Source organism: Tauraco erythrolophus, chromosome 22 (genome assembly GCF_009769465.1).
Source record: "Tauraco erythrolophus isolate bTauEry1 chromosome 22, bTauEry1.pri, whole genome shotgun sequence".
NCBI lineage: Eukaryota > Metazoa > Chordata > Aves > Musophagiformes > Musophagidae > Tauraco > Tauraco erythrolophus.
In genome coordinates this window covers 2,624,538-2,641,683 of record NC_141486.1, presented here as the reverse complement: position 1 = coordinate 2,641,683, position 17,146 = coordinate 2,624,538, and the positions used below count along the sequence as shown (strand labels likewise).

At 49.5% G+C, this 17,146-nt stretch overlaps 1 protein-coding gene across 2 annotated transcripts in view; it reads right to left on the bottom strand.

The window, feature by feature from the left end:
• Positions 1–2,439: 2,439 nt before the first annotated feature.
• The window catches only part of CACNA1B (calcium voltage-gated channel subunit alpha1 B), a 302,801-nt gene continuing 288,094 nt past the window's right edge, over positions 2,440–17,146 (bottom strand). Inside the window, exons 41-49 of one of the 2 annotated variants that reach the window (XM_086625007.1) lie at positions 15,194–15,301; positions 13,805–13,917; positions 12,764–12,891; positions 11,509–11,647; positions 10,856–10,966; positions 8,829–8,864; positions 6,339–6,546; positions 5,963–6,174; positions 2,440–2,976 (exon numbers count right to left, since the gene is read on the bottom strand). In XM_086625007.1, coding sequence (XP_086481133.1) covers positions 2,440–2,976; positions 5,963–6,174; positions 6,339–6,546; positions 8,829–8,864; positions 10,856–10,966; positions 11,509–11,647; positions 12,764–12,891; positions 13,805–13,917; positions 15,194–15,301 — 1,592 coding nt within the window. The remainder of the gene's footprint in view (positions 2,977–5,962; positions 6,175–6,338; positions 6,547–8,828; positions 8,865–10,855; positions 10,967–11,508; positions 11,648–12,763; positions 12,892–13,804; positions 13,918–15,193; positions 15,302–17,146) is intronic. The other variant, XM_086625008.1, reaches the window with a different exon arrangement.

The following is a 17,146-nucleotide window of genomic DNA, read 5'->3' as shown; positions in this document are numbered from 1 at the left end:
GCCAGAGATTATTATTAGTTAGTAACAGAACAACGACACAAAAAAGACCGAAGGAAACCAAAAACATTTTGAATTTCCTCAACAGAAGAGCTACAGGAGATGTGAAGAACCACCCTACAGCAGACTGCTCCCATCTGAGGCTGAAAGACTTTTGCTGAGAGTACGAGAGACCTCCTGAGTGTTTCAGTACCATCTGATACCCTCCAACCCCTCCAGCGACACAACAAGTCTCCAGGGTCCAGCGGGATCTCCACCCATCCTAAGCCATCACCCAGAAAGGTTTCACAGTTCTGGGGCTTGGTAGATCCTCTGGAAAAAGTCACCTGTCCAACCCTCTCCTCTTTCCTACTAGCATGTGCTTGTCTGGCACCTCCCGCCCTTCCTCCCTTAACCTTTTATCAGTGTTCTACTGGTCCTGGTGCCCCAAATTAGCCCTACAAGGAACAGTTCCTCAGCCCCACGGATGCGAGGTCCTGCCCAGTGTTTCTTCCAGCACTCCCTCCCCGCTGGCACTTCGCGTTTGCCCCTTTCCCGGGCTCGAAGTGCAGAAACCCAGACGTGCACAAAAAGAACGGTATCGTCCAACGCAAGAGTCGTTGCAAGAACACAGAAATCTCATCCCTGAGAATCAGAGTTAGAGGTTTTGCTTAATTTTTTTTTTTTTTAACCTTCTCTTAACAGGCAATACTCTCTCCAACTGCCCCCAACACAAATTATGCACCGTGGAACGTGGCCAGAGCTCTCGTGGCCCGACTGCGACGTGACACGCGGTGCGAAAAGACGCCGCTCCTCCTGCAAGAGCATCTCTGCAGATGCTGTACTTTTCCACCCGCATCTCTCCCACAGGACCTAAACACTCGTCAACGAGAAAAGGCCGGTTTTGTTCGCTGCAATCACTCCCCTCCCACCAAAAAAACTATATTTAAATAAAAAAAATTTTTAAAAAAAAAAAAAGGCCAACAAAACTCAAACCAACCCCAAAGCACGTTTGCCTTCCCCACTGTAAGCTTCCAACCTGGTACTCGAACGCACTGTCCGGTAACGCGACGCGGGGCGTTGTGTGCACCGTGGCACCACCGGGACGAGCGGCTCCTCCCGGCCCTGCCCCTGCCCTCCCTCCCCCCTGCCCCTCCCCACGCTCGCCCACGCTCTGATGCATCGAAGCAAGAGGTTGCATCGTCGCTGTGAAAGATTTCAAAGGTTAGGCACTTAGTAGTGAACAACTGGAGCATTCGGTAGAAACAGTGGGACCTGGAATGACAATTGGACTAATTCTCTACATAAAGAGGATTTTTTTCTTTTTTTTTTTTTTTTTACTGTACAATTTACAAAAATGCACACAATGAAAAGTTAAAGTTCTATCTAATAGCTTGATATAAAACCAATAACATTTCTTCTTCTCACCCCTACGCTTTTTCCTCTTTTTTTTTTTTTTTCCTCCTGGATTTTTTTTCTTTTTTTTTTTTTTTTAGTTGGTTTTCTTTTTTTGCTAAATCAAGCTTATATTGTAAACAAGACAAAAACAGTGAGGGCGTGTTGCGGTCGACAGGAGAGAGGGACGGAAAGAAAAGTCTCAGCAGCAAGGAAACAGTCCTTACAAAGTAGCTCTCTTGTGGCTTTATCATGTGTCAGTGAGAAGGACCCGACGTGGTGAGTGAAATAGAAGAGATCCACACGGCAGCGGTGTCGGAGCAGAGTCCCGGCTGCCGGAACGCTCGGGCAGCTCGGGAGTTGGGTCCACTGGCTCCGCTGAAAAGGTTTGTTGTGGTTGAACATCAAGTCCCAATGGACTGTCCTTTGTTCTGGTCTGTGTTTCTCCTCTCCCAGTCCCTTGGGTAGATCTCTTCCTTCTTAGCGGTGACCGAGAGAAAACGCCGATGCGATCTTTGTTCGCGTGGGTCCGTTTGCAACCCCCGACTCCCACCCTGACTGGGGGGTGGGGGAGGAAACAAACAAACAAAATTAAGAAATAGCCCAACAAAAACTGCGCCAATCTCGAAAAGGAGCGACAGTCTGCTTTGCCCGCTGTCGAAGGTGAGGACCGCTCTTCTCCCGGCTTCTCCCGCGCGTTGTGGATTTGGCATCTGGTGCGTGTCTTGGAGCTAGACAAGGCAGTGGGGAGGTGGGCGAGAGGGGGGGAGAGACTTGTGCTCCCTCCGCTGCCTTCCCCCTAAGGAGGGAGCCTTCTTCCTCGATTCGCCTAGTGCAAAAAATTAAAAAAAAAAAAAAAGAAAAAAAAAGAAAAAAAAAGAAAAAAAAAAAGAGAGGAGAGAGGCTGCAGGAGTGTCTCCGGACCTGGGGGCTGAGCAGTTCTGGCGGCGGGGGCTGCCCCGCGGGCCCCCTCCGGCCCTGGGCACCGCGCGTGGGAGCGCACAGCCTTCCAGATGATAAAACTCATCGATTTTCAGCGCGCACGCCTCGAAGGGTTTCGCCACGCCGCTAGCACCAGTCATCCTCATCAGCTTCGTGGTAGTAGCTACGTCCTCTGGTGCCAGTCCCGGGGCCCGTGTTGAGACCCAGCGTGTAATGGTACCCGTTGGGCACCCTGCGGATTTGGTGAGACTGGGAGGTCAAGGAGGAGACGTACGAAGTCCTTGAGGACCGTCCCGAGTTGGTGGCCACCGCCTCCTCGAAGGTGAGCGTGTCCTCCGGCACGGCGCGGTAGGGGCTGTCGGCGTCGTCGCGGTGGCCCAGGTAGGGGTCGGAGCCGATGCGGGCCACCGCCGGCGCGGGCGGCTGCTGGTCCCCGCGCAGCAGCGCGTTGTGCTCGGACAAGCCGCGGCTCAGGCGTCCCGGGGAGAAAGTGGGCAGTCCAGTTTGGAAAGTGGTGAAGTGCACGGGCGAGGAGTTAGCGGTCTTGTAAGTGATGCTGGGACGTGGGGTCAGGGGAGTCTGTGGGAGCTGCCTCCGACCCCGGCATGGGGTACTAGCACCAGATGTCGACAGCAAGGGGCTCCCATTAACTGAACCACTGCCCTACATAAAAATTGGAACAAAGCAAATCAAAAAATAAAAAAGGGCAACACCAGACGAACACAAAGGCAGGCAGGTATAAAACAGAAGGAGAAGCAACAGGAGGGAGAGACAAGTCACAAGAAGAAAGAAAAGCAAAAAAAGAGAGAGTTTAGACAGGCACAGTTAGGGGGAGGAGGTTCTCGAGAAATAGTTCAACACGAGATGTAAAGAGTTGGAGAACTGAAGTTCTGCGAGCGGTAAATAAGAACAGAAACGACCAGAGCACCGGTAGGACGCAAACTGGCAGACGGCTCCGACAGAAGGGTCACTGTCCGGGGAAGGCATCCACATCATACACGGGCTCGACATGCGCCTTACCTGAACTACGGGGCAGCAGCTCAAAAAAATCTACTCTATTTTTTTTTTTTTTTTTGGCAAATACAATTTTTGGGGTGTGTTTTTGCAGAACTTCACCCGACGGTTGTGAAGGTGGATGTTGGGGATCATTTCTGCGGTCAGAATCGGATTATGTGGGAGGAGGACACATATTGGGGGCAGACTATGTTTTGGTGGTTTTGGGAACGGAATGTATTTTGATTAAATAGCCACTTTGTGAAAAAAGCAAGAACAAAAAGCTTTTTGGACAGGCTCTAACTAACAAGTTTCTTAAAAATGTGTTCACCTTCTCCTCCTCAATGTTACACATTTGATTTTTGGCTGGTAGAAGAGTCTGGCAGCTTCCTGGGTCACTAATAGCAACATGTGGGAGTGAACTAAGCTAACTTACTTTTTAACTAAGTTAAAAAAATGCCGTGAGTGAGAGGAACGGCCCTTCTTTTGGCATTTCTGTTTACATTCTTCCAGGGCAGAACACAAGTAGCCCCACAAGTGTGTTTTAAAAATCCCTTAGTCTTCCGTGACCTCACATGAGAGGTCACCAGAGACCAGACCTTTAATTTTTTAAAGAGCAGCTTTTCCTTCCTATAAAAACACCAGGTCGTTGCTTGTTGGGCTATCGATCCATGCTTGTTTTGCTCTGCCTGGGTTTTCCAGCATGGTTTTGAGGGTGAGCTGGTCAGCTCCATGGTGATGGAGGAGATGGTGACCACCACCTCCATCACCTGCCTCCATGGTGATGGAGGAGATGGTCATCATCACCTCCATGGTGATGGAGGAGATGGTGACCACCACCTCCATCACCTGCTTCCATGGTGATGGAGGAGATGGTGACCACCACCCAGTGACCTGCAACGTCCCAACATCCAGGGGAAGATGTCCAGCTTTTTCCAGGGTCCTGAGGCTGAGCACTTCAAAATGACAATTCTTACAAAAGCAATCAGAAGTACATTGTTTTGATAGTATTAAGCCGCTTAAAAATAGTTTTTTGGTTTTGTTTTTTTTTTTTAAGATTCTCAAACTTCTTTAATCCAGGACCAATTCAGGAAATGGGTGTGATTGTAAAAAAAATGGTGAGGTCTTTTTTCAAAACATCCAACAAATTCCTTCCTGCTGAAGCATTTCAAAATTCTGAGAAGTTTTATCTCGTTTAAAAAAATGCTTTTCCCAGATTCATTGTGAAATGGGATTTATATTTAACAATTCACCTGCACTGAGAAGGAAACAGTGAAACAAAGAAAATACCTGGGAGTTAACAAACCCCTTGGCTATTTTTTTTTTTTTTTTTTTTTTCTCAGAACAGCCAGGGGTTGTATTAGCAGCTCCACTCAAAATAGATAACATGTGAGTGGATAAAATACATGGACACCAAAACAACGGGGTTTTCTCTGCTCTGACTTACTAAACCCACACGAGACATGGAGGATGTCAATGGAACGGGGGGAACAGGTTTCTATAAGGAAGCTGATGCTCTAATGCTGGTTGTCTATTAACTATGGGAAAGTTTCAGGTTTTTTAACTAAAATATATATGTGATGTTTAAAGTTCTGGTAAGCTGAGCATGCAAGAAAGGAGAGACATCATGCTAAAAATCCGTGCCAACTTCCTGCCTCTCAAAGCAGAGGGAGAAAGGAAGAAACGGAGAGAAAAATTCATCTGAATAAAACAGATGAAGGCCAGTCGGGGACGCAGTCCTGGGAGCATCAGACCTTACACCCATGTCACACCTGCTCCCACCTGGGAAAGACTGTGCAAAGTGTGTCCCATGCCCAGGATGCAAATTTAGGGAGATTTTGGAAAGTGGCCAGAGCCTGCCCTTCGTTACCTGGGGATGTTTGCAGGGATCAGCCCCGGGGCTGAGCTCTCTCCCCTTCCACCCAGATCCTGTCTTCTCCTACGTCCCTCCTCTCCCTTCCTGTGACTTCTCCCCCCTCAGCTGGAGAGAACATTTGAAGATTGATTTGACGCTAGGGAAAAAGGACTTTTTCCTCAATTTTCAGAAAATGAACCTGTTCCACAATACAGGACAGCTCTGAAGCCCACGCCAACAGCAGATGGAAAACCCTGCTAACACAAGCAAACTCTGCTGAGATCACAGCTCGGGCTGCCTGGAGCCCCTGCGCTCCGTTACATCGGCTCGTGCTGCGACGGCACGGATTTCCTTGGCAATCACCAGACGTTCGTGGCATGGGGCAGCGGTAGGTGCTGGATTAACTCAGCTGGCAGGTTCAAGCTCACTTGCTCGGGTCTCACAGCACGCTGCTAGCCTGCCTCGGCTCAGGTGCACCTTCTCCATCAGCATCAAGAGCTGCCAGATCTCAGCTCTCCCAGGCTGCTGTGCTGAAACCATGAGCAAGGGTGTCCTTGGCAGTGGAGGGTCTGCGAGATGCCTTGAGTCACTCCCTCCCTCTGTAAGTGGCTATTAAAGAGTCACCAAGTGACATTCCCAATCCCTGTCTTGGATGTGAAGCACCAAGCAGGACCTCAAAGGCTTTGCCTCCTACTGCCCAGCCTTTCCTGTTCCTTCTCTTTTACTTTAAGCAAAACTTGGAAGAGGTGTGCACATGCCTGGAAGACCTTAGGGCTCTTTTCCCACCCTGCATCTCCTCACCTGTCTGTGTGGACCTTGCTCCGGACCTCCGTTGGGTGAGGTGGGCCTGCTCTGATCGGCAGACTTGGGCTGAGAACGGTCCCGGCTGCCGTAGCGGTCGCAGGAGTAGAAGCGCTGCTTTTCGGAGGAGGAGGAAGAGTGTTGCTTCCTCTCTTGGGACCGACCGCGTTCCTGCTTCTTGTCCTTGGAAGAAGACTCACCAGACTGGGCCACTGAAAGAAGAACATTGGTTGGGGGTCACCAATACAGGAGGAAGTTCCAAGTGTGGGACAGGGAAGTCCTTCCATGCAGACAGGACCCCAAATCACATCAGATGACAGCTGTGCATCCCGAAGGGAGGAGGATGAGGACAAATCCTTTTTTGCAAAGCCCTTACCAGCTTCTCCATCGGCCAGCTGATGGGGGGACCTGTCCAAGGACTTCTGCTTCTTCTCTTTCCGCCGGTGGCAACGGTGGTGATGGTGGTGATGCCCTTGCTCTGGTGGCATGCGCTCCAAGGAGTACTCGTAGAGGTGCATGGCATGAGGACGCTGCGGGGTCAGCGTGGAGACGGAGCGTTTCATGGGGCTTGTGTCCGGGATGGGCTGCAAGGCAGATGGAGGGACACGGAGCAGGGTGAGGGCAGGAGCTGCACCGTGCTCAGCTGCTCCGTACCCAGCGCGGGGAGGGTTTTACAGTGAGAGACAGGGGCGAGGAGAAAAATGGTTAATTGGATATAACTGGAATGGGCAGAAGGACTTGTGGAATGGTGGACTGAGTGCTAAATTTGAGGGGCAAACGCGACCTCCGTTCGCTGAAACGGGCGTTACGTTCAGCAGTGCGCCAATCCGCAGGCACCGCGGGCGCAGCGCGATATGCAGCATGTCACACCAAACACAGCGCCACGGGAGTCACCGGGACGGTAGCAGGGGCACAGGGCAGCACAGGAGCCAAGCGTCTCACAAAGAGAATTCTCCAAGACCAGTTTCACCCAAAGCTGCTTCAGGGCCTGTGGTCATCCCAAAGCAACTCCAAAGAGGAAAGCATGAAAGCGTTGCTGGGCATCACATGGAGAGGGAGAAAAATCAGGAATAATAAGTGGGCACAGTACAGGCCAAGCCACTAGTAATCACTTCTATCTCCCTGCAATTGAAGGTGACTCCTGGCAAACATTTAAACCTCTCTTCTTGACCCACCATCACTCCTTGAATCCCCCGTGGCTGGGACAAGCAGGATAGCATGTGTTTCCTTGCAATTCTACCAGGATATCTCCAAAAATGACCGCTTAGATTTGCTATTGCTGTTTTTGAATCATCTTTGGCTTGAGAGCCAAACATCTGCGTGCAGTAACACAGCCCCCACGGGCACTGCTGGACCCTGCCCATGGCAGCTCCACACTCTGCTCCCTTCCCTTGAGTTCCAAACCTTACAGAAAAGCTCTGCAGAAATCGAGCCGAGTGGACTGCAGGACAGCTATTCTCATAGCCTTTCCCTTTCCTACTGTCCAAAACAGGTATGAAGCTCAGGAAATGAGGACAATTCCCATGTTTCCTTCTCATTCACTCTGCTGGCCTCCAGCTGCTTTGGAGATGGTTCTGTGGTGGAGACAGAGCTTCATCCACCCTCTGGAGGCTTCCCTGGTTCTACCACTGCAGCAAAGCTGCATGGCAGAGGAAAGACCTTGGAGCACAGGGGTCCAGCCTGATGGAGAGGGAGATCAGGACGTCCTATGGTCCCTCAGCTCTCATGCTTGTTTGAATTCGCAATCCAATACGTGCCTCCAGCGACATTTACTTTGTTCACTGTAACCTTTCCGAAGAGCCCTGTATTATTTCTCCTGTCTATGCTATCTTGTTTGCTTATCCTGAAATCCAGATCTCTGCTGCCCCGTGATATTTGCACAACGCAGAGCCAGCTGTTCCGCAGCTCTGCTCATTATTTGGAGCAGAAAGAACCGCTCTCCCTCCCCGCGGGCCATCGCCGGCGGCTTCTCTCGTGTGCGAAGACGCGGTTTGGGCTGAATTTTCGTTTGGTGCTCTCTCTCTTGCTGGGCAGACACCCAAATTTTGGTGCTGCCCACTGGAGGGCAAGGCGGGGTGTCAGGGCTGGAAGGTTTAGGCACAAGGAAGAGGCTGCTGGGCCGGGGGAGCGCGGCACAGCCCACGGCATGGCTGCATCGCCGCGGTCTGCGCCGGCGCGGTCGGCAGGACCGTGTCGTGCTGCACGTGTCTCCTGCTGTGCCTCTCGCTCTGCGGGCAGGAAACCATACTGGTGACCTTCAGGTGTGTCCTCCGTGCTCCCTGTTGAACCCATGCATGTTTCCAGGCTGCCGGGAAGGAGACGACAGAAATTTCCCAACAAAAAGCCAGCCAAATCGCTAAGAAATTAACATTTCTCTTCGGATTTCGGACCTGATTCTGTGCTTATTCCAGGGACAGAAGTCCCCCCTGACACTAATGGGAAGTGGCAAAATGATGAATACCCTTTCCATAAATCCTGGCAATGCTCTCGTTACGTTAACGGGCCATGCACAGACTCCCCGCAAGCCTCGGGAGACTGGACCGTAACCCTTCCGAGAGTTACTAATTGCTTCTTCATTACCAAACCGCTTGTTTTCACTTCCTAAATTCCTGTGCAACAAGGCATACGAAAACAAATAAATAAGCAAAACAAACAAACAAACAAACAAACACACAAGTCCCTGCTGTTACAGCGTGCGGCGTGCAATTGAGGATCGAGGGAACTGCAGCAAAGTGGAAAGAGGGAGCGGCTGCGTCGGGGCAACATTGGGCTCCAAATGAGAAGGGGAAAAAAGTAAAGGGTTAAGGAAGGTTAATTGTTTCTTAACAGGAATTTAAGAGGATACAACTTAGTGCAAACTACATACTGCTAGGTAACTCCCAGGTGACCGTGCTTTGCTCCTCTGCAAACAATTCGGACAAGATGAGAGACATTATTTGAAGCAGCCCCACCGTACAGCCATGGTCAGACATCACGGCAGATGTGCAGCGGACACGATGACGACGGGGAGGGGAGGTGGTGGGGGAGGAGGACAGCAAAGAGGGAGGGAAGAGGTGAGATTGAAAGCGTAGGAAGATTTTTTTTTTTAAAAAAAAGGTAGAACATAAAAAGACAGAGGAACAACAGGCAAACAGAAAGGGAGACATCCAGAAAAACAGAAAGCATCGCAAAAATAGTTATAAAGAACTCAAAGTTTGGGGGTAGCAGAACCAGCACGTGAGAGGGAGGGTGCAGGGCATGGAGGGGGAAGACACACAGAAAGTACATTGGTTATTCAGCTGAAGATACAACCACCAAAACATTGTATTATTAAATGAGGTTAGATCCACTCAGACACGAAGGGCCTGATTCATCACAAGGTTAGGCAGCTCTCAGTGGGGCTGTGTCCTGGGCAACACGTCCTGTGCTTCTGCCAGAGACTCACTCCTGCAAATATCTGCCCACGATGGCAAAGAGCTTCCCAAGGAAAGGCTCGTGCTGCCGGTGTCACGGCTTCCAGCATCGCCTTGGAAGGAAAGATGCTACTTGTGGTCTAGAATAAAGGACAACTTTGTTCTGGGCAGGGGAAAGGGAGGGAGCACGGGTTTGCTCTGGGGTCTGTTGCTTTCATTAAGCATGCTGAGTAGTGTTGCTGATAACACGGAGGACCCCGGTGCTCATACAAAGACGGCAGTTTCTGAAGTCAGCCGGGAAATCTGCTGGCCGGCGAAGTGCAGCCTGTGCCAGCCTGAGCACGTTAGCAAAAAGATTATTGTCTGCTGGAGCTAACGCTGTGTACCCAACACACAGGCCTTTGGTTTTAGGGTGCAGGACCTCTTTCACGTTCTGGTTCTCAAGGAGAGCAATGGGAACAGCCCATAACCACGGGCTGCTCGCTCCTGCCGGTATGGATCAGGCCCTTGGAATGAGAGAGACACAACTATGAGTGGTGAGATGTTCTGACACACGGGAGGCAGGACAGTGGCTGGAGAGCATCTGGGACACCAAGCTAGCGATGAACACGTGAAACACCCAAAAAATGTCTGTGAAAACTACGACATCCTGCACACTAAGTAGCATCCACAAGTTGCTGTAAAAGTCAACTCTAATGATGAGAAGTTAAACAAGGGAAACTCTCAACACTTTACTGACCAAAGTCACAATACAGTATATGCTAAATCATAGAATCATAGAATGATTAGGGCTGGAAGGGACCTTCAAAGGTCATCTAGTCCAACCCCCCTGCAAGGAACAGGGATATCTCCAACTAGATCAGGTTGCTCAGGGCCTCGTCCAACCTGGCCTTGAATATCTCCAGGGATGGAGCATCCATCACCTCTCTGGGCAACCTGTTCCAGTGTTCTACAACTCTCACGGTAAAAAATTTTTTCCTAATATCCAACCTGAATCTACCTCCCTCTATTTTAAAACCATTACCCCTTGTCCTATCACAACAGGCCCTCCTGAACAGCCTCTCCCCATCTTTCTTGTAGAAAATAAATAATACTTCCTCTTCCCCATAAATACTATGGGAAGAGGAAAAAAACAGGGAAGATGCTTAGTGTCTCAATGCAGCCTTCCAGGCACAGGCTCCTGGTATTTTCTGTGCCTACTACATTCATCAAAGAGAATCACAGCACATCTCCAGCTTTCTTGATAGCTAGGGCACAGGGTGGGCATCTTTTAAAACAAATATTATAGAATCATAGAATGGTTTGGCATGGCAAATGCCAAATTCTGTAGAATGGAATGGCAGGGACACCTTCCACTGCACCAGGTTGCTCAAAGTCTCATCCAACCTGGCCTTGAACGCATACTCATAAGTAACTTCCAACAACATGGCAAGGAAGGAGAATATACTGAGTTTCTGACCCACTCCCAGTCTCCCACTGCCAGTAAAGCCTCCTCACTCACCTGAGTTTCAGCGGCCAGGCGTGGCATGGAAGCCGCCCGCCCCTGGCTCTCCAGGCCTGGTTGGTGCTCTCCGTTGGCAAGAGTGGGGCTGATTTCCCTCATTTCTACCACCTAATCAAAACAAGAAACTGTTTAAGCAAAAAGAACGTGAACATCATCTTTGAAGCCATCATCTGAGCAGGCTTCTGCTAAGCTTGATTTAATTGTGAAGAGTAGCCAGGAGGAGAAAGAGTAAATTAGGAGCTGTGGAGTGCCCAGGTTACTCCATCTACAGTGTTGCCTTCAACAAGGACAAGAGCGGACCAAGCTTTTCCTCCAGCCATGGCAACAAGCCCCAGCTCTGACCCGTGAGACCTCTCCTCGGAGTTTGTACACTAATGACAATGGGATTGGGACAATGGGACACTTGGGAAGAGATAACCGAAATAACCTATTGCAGCAGACACATAATTCCAGGAAAAGTGTGTCCACATGTACAGCTATCAGGCTGTGGAAGATATCTTTTTTTTTTTTTTTCTGTAATGTTTAAGCAAACTTTGGGTTGTAAGAGAGAGAACAATGCTTGTCTCAAGGGACAGAGGACCTCTTCAACTCTCAGGAAAGTGTCTAGCCTGATATCTATTAAAATGTACTGCATTTCACCCTGTCTTCACCTGTTTGCTCACCCGTTCAATGGGGATTTCTTCTGAGTGACCTCGTTCGAAAGCTGGTGTCCTGGTTTCATAAAACACATCCTGGGTGCGTTGGGTCCCCCAAGAACTGGACTCTTTGATCCCACCCTCTGGGGCTGGCCTGCAGAAGGAAAAGAGGAAAGAAGATTAACTCTTTTGCAAAGAGATTTTGCTGACCTTATTGTGATGAAAGCAAAGCACTCAGGTACCCTTTGAGGTTTCACTTATGAAACTCATTGCAGGACAGGCGCAGCTGCTGGTGAAGCTATAAGGTCTCCTAGGTTTTGCCAGGGCCACTTTCTATGTAGCCTGAAGATCCCATCAGCAACAAGGAAACCAAACCAGTCAGCACATTTTGTTTCAGTAACTGAGGAAATCAACTTCTGCAGCTTAAGTTCTGATGAAGAATAAAGAATTTTGAAGTTCAAGCAAATTATGTATGTGCAAGACTAGTTAGATAAGTAGCCCTAAAAGACATTGGTCAAACAAACACTAAAGCACATTCACAGGTGGCTTTGGGTTTCACTGTGGAGCCTGATGTTGGTTTCCCCATCAGGGTTATTCAGGACATTTAAACTTCATATGCTTATCACTGAAAATCCATAGCACTGTGACCCAGAGGAAAGTCACCTGAAGAAGAGCAGGAAACAAAGAATTGATTAGGGATGACTTTGACTACACCTGTTTGGTATGACTGTTACTACACCTGTTTGGTAAGCTCCTTGTAGAGGTATTATTTTCCCCAAAGAGAAGGAGTCAGATTCTGTTCTGGAAAGTCTCAAGAAGCTCTTTCTGTTACCGAGCACCATGAGCTCAAGCAACTCCTTTGTTCCCAAGAACCCGCTGCATTAGTGGTTGGTGGGCTGGGGTTTGCTTGGTTGTTTTGCAATGAGTCCAAACTCCTGTAAGTGAACTCACACTTAAACCAAGCCACAATGGAAGGCTCTCTAATCAAGATGCAGAGGAGATCATTAAGGAGACACGCAGCTCTGCAGAACCTAACGCTACCACCACCTGAGGCAACAGTGGGAAGCAGAGCCACACAGAGGCATTTTGGTAGCCATGGGTGGGAAACCATCCCAGCCACGGCATGAAGGGGCTGATGGTCTTGGTGTCACCAGCTGTGCTGCCCCACCTCCAGAGAAACTGCAGAGGCAGCGGTCAGGGTTGATGCACACAGCCAGTGTGCCCCTTCTCTGCGTTACAGCTTTGGTGGGGATTTTTGGGGGATACTCACAAGGCACCCCCGTTGTTGAGCGAGGCCGAGCTTTTCTGGCGAAGGAACGCCTTTGCGTTGCTGAACGCTGTGGTCTGGGTTTGCTCCAAAGTGGCCTTCAGGGGGTGGAAGAGAGACACCGGTCCGGGCTGCGAAGCACAAGGAAAGGTCAGAGACAGAGCTGCACTTAGAGAAGACAGCTTGCAGTACACTTTCTAGTTAATAAAATGTCCACGGTGTCCCCCTGAAAGCTCTGCCCAGCAGAAGGCACACCCCAACCTCCCCACAGCTGTAAAAGGCTCTGAAGGACAATCGCTGCCCTCAGTTTGGCACAAGCCAAAGTTGTGCTGGGATCCCCCTTCCCTCTAACCAAGTATTCCCCAGTCACCAGAGCACAGCAGGGGTTTCACAGACTGATGCAGCCAAAGGGGACGTGCAACGGGGGTGACCCGTTGGGACACTGGGTCTGCTGGAGCCTCCCGTCTGTGAGATAGACGGATGGGCCACACTGGAGATCAGCTGGGTGGTCATCCTGAAATCAAAAGGTACTTGTCCTATCGGAAACCCTTGGGGTTTCAGTTTCCAGTCAGTCACATGCAAATATTTTCAAGAAGTTGTAAAAAACTTCAAATCTATCAGAGCCAAAATGATTTGGAACAAGTCTCATTTTCAAAACTAACTTAAACATTTTGTAGCCAAACTATCATCAGCTTCCAGTAACTCTTTGGTGTCCCAAAGGAATCTTGTGCTGTTCCCCAGTCCCAAGGCCACTTCTGAAAACAGGACTTAGACTGCCAAATGTCACTTGATATTTTTTTTTAAAAAAGATCTTTCCAGACCTACTGTGAAAGGCAACTGCAACATTTTTTTTTTATTTTTATTTTTCTAGAGAGAGAGACTTTCAGGAGAGTTTTCCATTCTTGAGACAGCATTTTCAAATGCTGGAGAAACATCCAGACTTTCTGGATGAAACATGCCAGTGACTCTCATGAGAGCTGCCCAACGCTGGAGAACAGGCTGCCCAGGAGGGAGGACCGCAAAGGACACGTCTTGGCTGAGTACCTGGCACAGCCCCCCGGGAGGCTGGTGGACTTGTTCCCTGCTGTTCTTATTCTGCTTGTAGAAGTCAAATATCATCAGCGCTGCGTAGACCTTCCCCACAGTCATCTCATCGGCTGTCAGATGGTGGTGAAACGTGGCAGAGACGTTCAGGTGAGGAACGGGAAAGGATGAAGAGAAGAGGAGAAAGTCAAAGAAAGCAAGAAATGACAACCAATGGGCATTAAAAACAAAGAGAAAGAGGCAACATTAGAATAAGGAGACAAAACAGACGCAGAAAAGTGGCAGAAAGGAAAAAAGACCAAGAAAAGGTGACAACAGACTTCTTCAGATCTTTGCCTGTTGCTGCCTTTCATGTCTACAGAGGATGGCCCCTGTCTCCATCTCTCTGTGCCAAACGTTCACGGAGACCATGTAGAAAAAAAAAAAACAGGCAGGAAAACTCCGTGGCATTGTAAGCATTGCCGCCAGAATGGCTAAATTAATACCAGACCCACAGCCAGCTTTTTATCAACAAAGAAGCCTTATTCCCATTTCTCTGAATTACAGTCAGCCGCGGCACAAGGGGCCGATACCCATTTAAAGAGAATTTCATTTTTCCAGATGTGTTTTTTCACCCTCACAGCTACGCTACCAGCCCGTCCCTGCGCAGCAGCTGGGCACGTAGCGCAGAGCAAAGAGCTAAAGCAGCAGATCTCCAGGCATCAAGCGAGGACGAGAGGAAAAGACTCAAGCAGTCACTACCCACTGCTTTGCACCTCCTCAGCTCCCTCATTTTTCTTAATTAACAATGCTTTTCTTGCTCTGCACTGTTTCTCATTAATTGGGAACCCAGAGCCCCTGTCTGGGCTAATCAGGGTAATGACAAACTTTGCATTTTCTCAGCACATTCGCCCAGGACATCATAAAGAAACATAAAGGCCTTTAGCCCCAAATACTTCACTTCTGATTTTGTAAGTTCTCGGCAAACTTTGATTTTCTTTTGCTGGTTTTCTGGAGACCAGATGGAAGAATTGCTCTCCTGTCCTGTAAGACACAGGCTGGAGGCAGGCAAAGCTACGAAGAAGCTCTGGAAGAGGCCACACAGGGCATCGGTCCCTTCTTGGCACCAGATTCTTTTTATCCAAGTACAGGAAACCTGCTGTAGCATCATGAAATACATGCCTAGATGCGACCTCAGCTTCCCTACTCCTTATGTGACCACAGCAGGGAGATGCAGGCTGTGAACCCTGCGGAGAGGATACCTAGAAGCTGACCTGCACTCGGTTTCTTCTCTGCATCCTCTAGACTGTGCACATGGGTGGAGGGACAGGGCAGGCAAGGAGGGAAACACCTACTCTGGGCTTCTTGGGTGGGTGGGATGGGTTGGGTGCTTGCTGATGAACCACTTACGTTTGTGAGGAGGCACCAGCAAATCCAGAGTCTTCTGGGACAGATTGGGCCAGACCAGCGAGATCTCCTTTCTCAACTCAGCATCACACTGGTGCTGTTTTACACCTCCTGCAGAAAGGGAGGGGAGAGGGGCACACGGAGAAGAGTGAACACACATCTCCTTCCAGCACATTCCACTATTTGCACAGCAAGCCCAGGAGGAGGCATTGCCCCCACTCCCATTTCTCGAGAACACCAAGCCAGCACCAGCTGCAGCAGATGTTACAAAGGGAACCGGTGACCTCCTCCGTGACACAAGCGTGTGAGCTCAGCAGGACCATCACCCCTTCAACCTGCCGACCCTCTGCTGTTACTTGGGGCTTCAACTTAAGCTCAGACTTATTCGACCCAGCCTGCTCGTTTGAGTCAGCAGAAAGCATCTGATGATGCAAAGAACCTTGAGCAATACCATGAGCGATCATAAACCCTCTCCAGCAACAACCTCTCCTGCAGTTTTGGGCCATGGGATGTAAGCACGCGCTTCTGCACCGGCAATATCCAGCAGCAGCGATATCGCAACGTAAACCAGAGCCGAACGCAGCGGCGTTATCCAACGGCCAAAGCGAGGGCTCCATACACGAGTGGGAAGGGATTAAAGTGTACATGAGCCAACAGGCCAGCTCCCAGATGAATGCACCACACGGTAGGCAATTAAGTGGTTCATCTGAACGACAGATTATTTTTCTAAGAGAAAAGTAATGGGAGGAGGCTCTGGGTCCTCTGCTAGGTGGTGGTTTGAACTCCCACGCAGAAAGTCATTAGGTTTATTAAGGGCCTGTTAGTCCCACTAAAGACTCAATTAAACCTGTTCAAACGAAGCACGTAACAACAAAACAGGTCAAAATCTCACAGCCCACAGCAGATGTAAACCTGAGAAAGAATCCAGTGCTATCAGCTGAGCTCTTGTCTCTGGTTCTCTTCCAGCGTGTGGCCAAAAAAAAAAAAATGGCAAAGGGAGCTTTTTTCAGCTGAAAAATGGCTGTTTGAATTACCATTGCTGACAGGTAACTAGAAGCCTAAAATAATAAAAACTCTCAGTGTTCTTATCCTAGAGGTTATCACTAAAATAAGGCGCTGGCCCCTAAAAATCCCAGGCAGTCCTAAACGCATCCTCAGAAAAAAGTGTCTGATATTTGGTGTCACTCCCTTGGGGGGTCTCAGTGACCCCCAAATTTTGTCTTCTTCCAGCAGTGCCTACTCAAAGCATCAAAGACAAAACTTAAGCAACACATGAGGCAGGTAATTAATACAGAGAAGATGAAAAGCTGGCCTAAAACCACTTAGGAAAAGCACAGCATCCTAAGCCTGCCCTGCCCTTTGCTCGTACAAGAGTTGTTACCTCCTGTTAGCTTTTAAATTAGGTATAAAAGTGCTTTGGCCAGTCATGCCTTGATGCTGACCCCAGCCAGCCTGATTAAATAGCGTAACGACCCAGAGAAAAGGCCAGTGTATTTTATTACATGGCAATGTTTAATTGGGAAGTCAAGTGTACGCCTGATTAAACACTTAAATAATTAAATTTTATCTCAAGGCGGAACGCGGTTCATGGCACTCGGAGCCACCGCTTCGCTGCCAGCAGGCAGTGATTGGAGAAGAAGGGCTGTTTCTCCCTCGCACCAGAATAGTTAAGAAAAGAGGTGTGGAAATTCTCATTTCTGTTCTACAGCAACGAGCGCACGCACAGGGCTTCTCCTCTGAGAGCTCCCAGCTGGGATGGCCAAAGCTCTCCACATCTCATCAACAGGGATGTCAGGATGCGGCCACCCCAAAGGCAGAGCAGTGCTCAGGACCCCTCTCTGCCGCCTGCCCCCGAAGCTCCCTTGTCCTGGGGTGCTGGCAGATGGCAGCCAGGCAACAGGATTTCCACCCAGGGCCCGATTTTGGTGGTTTTGGGAGGACACCAAGCCAACAGAC